This window comes from Parasteatoda tepidariorum, chromosome 6 (genome assembly GCF_043381705.1).
Source record: "Parasteatoda tepidariorum isolate YZ-2023 chromosome 6, CAS_Ptep_4.0, whole genome shotgun sequence".
In the NCBI taxonomy this organism is placed as follows: domain Eukaryota; kingdom Metazoa; phylum Arthropoda; class Arachnida; order Araneae; family Theridiidae; genus Parasteatoda; species Parasteatoda tepidariorum.
Genome location: NC_092209.1, coordinates 68,831,745 through 68,839,510, shown reverse-complemented (window position 1 = coordinate 68,839,510; position 7,766 = coordinate 68,831,745). Strand labels below are relative to the sequence as shown.

The 7,766-nt window shown below is 30.8% G+C and overlaps 1 protein-coding gene across 2 annotated transcripts in view; it reads left to right on the top strand.

Annotated features, from left to right (window-relative positions):
• Window positions 1-820: 820 nt before the first annotated feature.
• The window catches only part of LOC107444240 (uncharacterized), a 10,785-nt gene continuing 3,839 nt past the window's right edge, over window positions 821-7,766 (top strand). Inside the window, exons 1-3 of one of the 2 annotated variants that reach the window (XM_043056371.2) lie at window positions 821-1,066; window positions 1,733-1,853; window positions 2,850-3,665. In XM_043056371.2, the coding sequence (XP_042912305.1) occupies window positions 1,785-1,853; window positions 2,850-3,665 (885 nt within the window). In that variant the 5' untranslated portion in view covers window positions 821-1,066; window positions 1,733-1,784. Of the gene's footprint in view, window positions 1,117-1,732; window positions 1,854-2,849; window positions 3,666-7,766 lie in introns of both variants that reach the window. The other variant, XM_043056372.2, reaches the window with a different exon arrangement.

Genomic DNA, 7,766 nt, shown 5'->3' with positions numbered 1-7,766 from the left:
ATTCGGGTAAGTTATTTATTTCAAAGTTGCATCTTCGGGAATATTGCTTGAGTTCAATAATTGCTTCTTTTAGTTCAATCAGTTCCTTCTTTATTTCTGCATTTTCTCTAGTTAGCTGATCATTTTTTGCTTGTAAAGTTTTGTTTACGTTCTGTAGCTCTGTGATAGAATTTTTCAAATCTTAAATTACTTCACTGTTGAATTCAATTGAACGGGTTAAATCATTGAATTTGTTAGTTATTAACTCTTTTAGGTCTTTATTTTGCTGTAAGATATCCTCGAGAATGTCTGGGCTAGTTGCACTTTTTATTTTCGTTGGATTTTCCTGTGATTTTAACATTGTACGCAGGTCCACTTTTGTTTTTTATCAACAGTAAGTCTTCTAAAAGCTCTTTCAGTGAAACCACCACAATGAAAATGAAAAGCAGAATTGCATTCACCTTTACACTTTGCTTGTTGCATTTAATTAACTTCATGTTAATTAACATTCTTAACAGGTAAAGAAGCTAAATTTTAATACACCATTTTATTTATAAATTAGCTGTCAATGACGTCTTAGGTTACATGTTTGGGTACCTGTTATCTTCTTCATGAAGTGTAAGTATCTAATTGCTACAAAGAAGAAGATGCTGAAGAAGATTTTTATAGATATAAATTTTCTCATGTTATATCGGCAGGCCATATATGCGACTAATTTCCAAACATCACAGACTTAAAATAATATGTGGTAATCAAGAACAAACTTTTTGTGTTACATCAGTAATGGAGTGAGAGAATATTTTTGCCTGGAGAGGATGATTAACTTTTACATTTTAGAGAAACTTCTCCCCCTCTGTCGCATCCAAGCGTTGAACACCCGTTCGACAACTAAAGCATGACGTAGCAACTTGTTAGACCAATCAACAATTTGTAGTAGGTCGCCTGCTCTACCGCGCGCAGGCTCCCCCCCCTTAAATCATTANGATCCCCGCCTCTTTTTCCTAGCAGTCCGAAGTGAGAGCTGTACGTGAACACGCTGTTGGTTGTGAGCGGTGGATCCACCGGTGATTTCAGAGGCCGCCGAAATGTAAATTACTTTAATTTATTTTTTTAAAATCTTCCTCAATAATTGCCTAGGTAATTCAAATTTTAATGAATAATAATGTTTTTCTAAATTTGATCTAACAAGTAATGGAAAACGTGATAATTAATTAGTTTTTTTTTTCCTCCATGTGCACATTTTTTTCCCAACGTGCACATATTTTTTTTTAACTCTCTCCACTCCAGTTATTATTAAATTATTTTTACCCTATATATCTTTTGTATAATCATGTGTATATGAATAATTTATCTACTGATTTTACTTTGAAAAAGTAAATGATTAATGTAACGAAAGTCATATAAAGAAGTAGTGTTGGAAATCAACTCGGGGTATTGTATTATTGATGATTTTATATTGATTCTTGAAATGATTTATGATTACTAATTTTATTTTTCTTAACATGCTCTGAATCTGGTTCTCAAATGATATTTTATTCAAATAAACTTTAGCAAATTAACTTTTATAAGATAATTAATTGTTAATAGCATAAAATTTAATTTAGCAAAAATGTATTGATGACAAAATGTATTGAGATGATTTGGGATAATCTGGTTGATCGAGAGTTTACTTTACAAATTAATAAGGTATGGCTATGAAGTCTTGTAATTTCTACATAGTGTTTGCTTACTAATAAATCTTTTTTCTATTTAGAAAACTAGTGTATACTTGGTTTAGTGAAGAAGTTGTGTGGAAAATTTATCTGATGTTATATACGATGTATCGTCAGGCCATTCTGCAAATTGTCCCTAAATGGCATTTTTGGAATAACAGAGTAAGTAGATTCCTACTGTTAAGTAATTTAGGATCGTTGTACTGGTAAATCTAGTAACGATAATGAATCTGCTCAAGATGAACCTAACCTGAAGCACATAAAAGAGAGGGGGTGGAATTCCCGGCCCATCTCAACATAAAGGTGCTCTATCAACGCCTTCGATAACTGAAAGCCTCCACGCGGTTTATTGTAGGTAGTCTGATCAGACCACTATAAAGGCAAACCAAGTTTGAACTTTAGAAAGAACCATTTAATATGAAATCTATTAAAAATTAAAATTGGTAGCAAAAATGTGTCTAAAAATTTTTTTAATTTATGAATATAATTGGGTTGTTTTATTTACTTGTCAACCACTATAGATTCAGTTCTAAAATATATATGATAAATTTCTCTCAAGTATTTTCAAAATAGAATTTGGGTTCATGCGCACAAGTGGTCAGCTTTTTAAGTACTCTGCGCAGACTTCTTGTAAGAAACCGTGTAGAGGCTCTATTCAGTGTTATAGTGTTTTCTTCAATGTAGCGGCGCTTTCTACATTGTAATGGCGTTTTATAAATGGAATTAATATAATTGAACTTTGAAATATAATGGCGCATAAAGAAAGAATTCATGCTCGTAATTCATAATTTAATTACTATAATAACGAAATATAAACATTTATAGACTTAAAATAACGTTACACAAATCTCAACTTTTTCTGAAGGTGTAACTTTGGTTGAAATTTTACAGCTATTTTAATGCAATAAATCTTCCTTGGATAATTCAGGGCAAAAAATATCATTAAACTTTTCATTGACAAGTATTACCAGGTCTTAATTATAATTTTATTCTATATAAGTGTGGTTTTCTCATGTTCTGAAGGTGTAACTTTGGTTTAAATTTTACAGCTATTTTATTGCAATAAATCTTCCTCGGATAATTCAGGGCAAAAAAATATTGTTAAACTTTTCATTGACAAGTATTACCAGGTCTTAACTATAATTTTATTCTATATAGGTATGTTTTTCGCATGTGAGACTTAAGGAGAACTTTCAGAAAGTCTTAGAAGTTATCAAGGAAAACAACAGAGCCCAAAAATTCTGTGGTATTCTCATAAACGCTAAAGAAGTCACTCAAGAATCTGATTGTATCTCTCTTCACCCTCCCGTAGAAATTTCCCTGAACAAAGATGAGTTAGAAGCTCATTCAATTATCTGCGAGCTAAAAGAAATCATTCATGAAGATAAGCCTGAATATATTCTAATTGATACAATCTTAAAAGCACTTAGAAATAGCTCTAATGAAACACGTCAGCAGCTTATTTCACTTCTTTTTAGTATTGATACGGTTAATTTCTTGAATCCCAAGAACCAGAGTTCAAAAGAATACTTAAAATCTTTTATAAATGATGTTGAATGCTTTTTTAGAAATGCAAGTGAGATAAATCCTTATAAGATTTTAGATACCCAAGGAGCTTTAAAAATGGTTGAAGGTAGATTATTTGATCATTTTGAGAAAAATGAGTCAAATGATGGATATCTGCCTACAGTCTTTATTGAGCATTCAATCTCTTATCTGCAAAAAATAGTGCTCAATGTAATATTTGACGAAGGTAATCACTCTGATGATCATAATAGAGAAATCGAAGCTTTAATGTCTGATGCTGTTTCACTAATTTCAACTAGGTTGTTACTACTGCACAGTGCCTCAAAATCTATTATAGAGAAATGTTTATTGGCACGAAGATCTTCAATTGCTATTGACGGACATGATTTTGATTGCGAAGAGTTTTATTTGCAGCAGTTTAGATATTGCTACTATTTTTTGGACGAGGTAAATATGAACTTTTTAGTAATATTTCTTTTAAAAAGTGACAATGCTCTTGAACACTGATATTTCGCGTGCCGTTTACAGGGGTAGGGTTAGTCTAGCTTTACCTTCTGTGAAGCCCCTCGGTACATATTTCGCCTCTCTATACGGCATTTTTGTCTTGATAGTTCGTTCACCAGGAGTTGGCACTTGGCTCCGCCTTCATCACGTGGTGCGCGACGATTCTATTTCGCTATTTTTGAGAGAAGGATGTGAACAATCCTGAAAAAAGTTTTTTTTTTTTTGTCGATTGTATGAGAAAAATATTTATTTCGCAATCTTTATGTACATTTTTTTTACATTAAATATTTCATAAATCTGATGATATTTCTCTCCATAGAGTCAAGTTTGTCCTTTTTAAAACATTTTGGTGGGCACAATAAGAATTCACTGTTAGTGTTTGGCGTGCATTAACGGTTGTCTCAATTTTAAGCGTGGAGATGTTTTTCCCTCGTACTCCCGCTCTGAAATGAACTCTTCGTCCGAAGAGATGATGGAGCAACAAGCGTCAACTCCTGGTGAACGAACTATACTTCATCTAACAAAACTAATACTAATATAAAATTAATAATTGGTTTGTCCCCCTAGACAAATCTTAAGACATTTGATTTGCTGGCTTTAGTAAACCAAATAATTCACACAGAGTAGGTGGCCCTCAAGCCTGCCAGCGAAAACATAGAGCCACGTAGTTATACTCAGTTTTGCAACTTAGTCCTAGATTGTAAAACAATTATTACAGCAATTTTTTATTAATAATTATTACAATCAATTACAAAATAATTATTACAATATTTTTTCAATTAAGCAAACCATTAGTTGTCATCAAATAAAAGGATTGGTTGATAAACAATTATCGAAAAAGTACTATTAAATTAATCATTTATCTTGGGGATAATTTACAATTTAATTGAGTTTTAATCAATGAAAATTATATCTTTAAACATTATTTTATCTAAAGTAAAATATTGAATTTACAGGCCGAGACGAAACAATAACTTTGTATTGTGGAAAGTACATTTACTACTGCATTACCTTTTTTTTTTTCCATTTGCGAAATTAACTCTATTGATATACAGTTATTTTAAAGATGGCAACGACAACTGAAAATCTTTCTTCGACAGTTTCGGTTCTTCCTTTTAAATAAAAAGAAATTAAAACTGCAAAGCACAGGTATTACTTTTTAGTACTTTAGTATTAAAGAGCGTATTTTTCTCCACTAGAATCTGTTATCAATTTTTAACCTTCTGTAAAAATAAAGCAAAGCGGAGTTCCATGTTATCGTTTATTCAAAATCAAGAAGCGAAAGCTACAGAAAATGAAATTGTTGCGCTGATTGGATAATAAATTGAAATATGAATACGAACCTCTGATTGGATGAAAACAAACTGAAATAGGGAAGAAAAAAAAGTTGAGAATCGAATTAATGATTCAATGAACTGTTTGCTTCTCTTAGCATTAAATGAATCATTAAGCCAAATGAATCGATTCTTTCGAAATGTATCCTATCTCTAAACAATAATATTGGCTCAAAGAGTTGATTTTTGTGTCGATTTTTTATACTTTAACATTACAGTATTTAAATGATTCTATGAGCTGGTTGTTCGACTCATTTGAGCGATTTTATATCTTTTAACATTAAAAGAGCTGTTTTGTGAAACGAATCGATTATTTTCAGTATTATCTTATCCTCTAACATTAATGGGTACTTATGGGGATTAAGAAGAGGGGCAAGTCATTTTTAGAAAAAGAGAACTTTTAAAAGGAAAAAAAAAAATTTTTGAATATTCAATTCACATCTTAATGTTTTTAATTATAAATAAAAGTGTATAACCAATTATGTTACACAGAAAATACATATTTTTTAAAAAATTTTTAAGGGGTGGGATGAGGCAATTGTTAAAATCGCTTTGCTGAGGAGATCAGTTAAATGTCATTCCACTCCATATAATTGTTTTTCTGTACAGTAGTTTGTCAATTTAAAATAAAGTTCAAATTGACAAACGATGAAATATTGAATTTTTATAGCTTCGTAAATTAGTAAAAAAAAAAAATTATTTTAATGTATATGGTTTTGTCAATTCATTTTTGTTATCTTCTTAAAGCGGAAATTTAATTGGGTAGTGGAGGTACGGAATTTCACCACCAGCCTTGGAGAAATGGGTGCCCCGGACTAATATTGATCGATTAAAAAGAATTGGTTGTTCGGATTTTGAATCTATTATTTTTAATTAAGCTTATTTTGATTATTAAAAAGTTTTTTTTTATCATATTGAAAACGTAATTTAAATTATTTATTAGTTTATTTCGCGTCACGCATTTTGATTTTTTTTTACGTTATTATTTGTGAATTTACCGTTTAAGTTTTTTACTAATATCCTTATTATTAATTATCGATAATATTTTTAATATAAAGATCAATTTTGTAACAAAAAAATATTTGAAATAAAATTGTATTTTTATACAAATATAATAACAATAGAAAGACATTAAAACTCAATAAAAATTATTAGTATTAACTAAGACAGTAGATTTCAAACGGTATTTCACGGAACCTTAGGGTTCCGTAAAGAATTGTTGGAATTCCGCTAGTGAGTACTTTTTACAGCCACAGACGACTAACCACCTAACTGTAACAACCAGCTTCTGCACCCTAAGTCAAATGTCTAAGACAGAGGTTCCAAAATGGTGTTCCACGGAACCTTATGGTACTTTGGAAAAGCTACAGTGGATCCACAAGTTAGAAATGAACTGCGAAAGCAGTTCCGGGGGTTGTCAAACCTCAGCGAGCAGGGGGCGAAGCCTCCTAGCTAGAAATAATTTCTTAAAGTAACAGAAAGATTAAATAAATTATAGATTGTATTTGGTTTCAATACTCATCATTAGCTATAAAAAAGTACTAACTCGTGGGTCCACTGTAGCTTTTCCGAGGTACCATCAGGTTCCGTGGAACACCATTTTGGAACCTATGTCTTAGACATTGAACTTCAGGGTGCAGAAGCAGGTTGTTACAGTTAGGTGGTCAGCTGTCTGCGGCTGTAAAAAGTACTCACTATCAGAACTCCTATTACGGAACACTAGGGTTCCGCGGAACACCGTTTGAAATCTGCTGTCCTAGGTAATACTAATAATTTTTTTTTTTAGTTTTAATGCCTTTTTATTTTTATTATATTCGTATAAGGATACAATTTTATTAAAAATAATAAGGATATTAGTAAAAACTTAAACGGTAAATTCACAAATAATAACGTAAAAAATTCAAAATGCATGACACGAAATAAATTAATAAATAATTTAAATTACGTATTCAAGTTGAGAAAAAAAAACCTTTTTAATCCTAACCTTTTTCTTTTAAATCGATCCATATTAACCCGGGGCACCCATTCCTCCAAGGCTGGTATAGAAATTCCGTACCTCCGCTACCTAAATAAATTTTCGCTTTAAGAAGACAAAAAAAATGCATTGATAAGAGCATATACCGACACATTTCCTTTTATTAAAATAAAAAAATTTTTTTACTAATTTACGAAGCTATGAAAATTTAATATTTCATCGTTTGTCAATTTGAACTTTATTTTCAAATGACAAACTACAGTACGGAAAAACAATTATATGGAGTGAATGACATATAACTGATCTGCTCCGTAAAGAGATTTTAAAAATAGCCGCATCCCACTCCTAAAAAAATTTTAAAAAATATGAATATTTTTTGTGTAACATAATTACTGGGTTTTTTTTTAAAAGTCCTCCTTTCTAAAAATGACTTAGGTTACTTGCCCCTCTTTTTAACGCCCATCACTCTGTAAGTACCCGTTAATGTTAGAGGATAAGATAATACTGAATACTTTATTTTTACAGAAGTTTAAAAATTGATAACAGATTTTAGTGGAGAAAAATATGCTCTTTAATACTAAAGTACTAAAAAGTAATACCTGTGCTTTGCAGTTTTAATTTCTTTTTATTTAAAAGGAAATAACGAAACTGTCGAAGAAAGCTTTTCAGTTGTCGTTGCCATCTTTAAAATAACTGTATATCAAGAGAGTTAATTTTGTAAATGGAAAAAAAAAA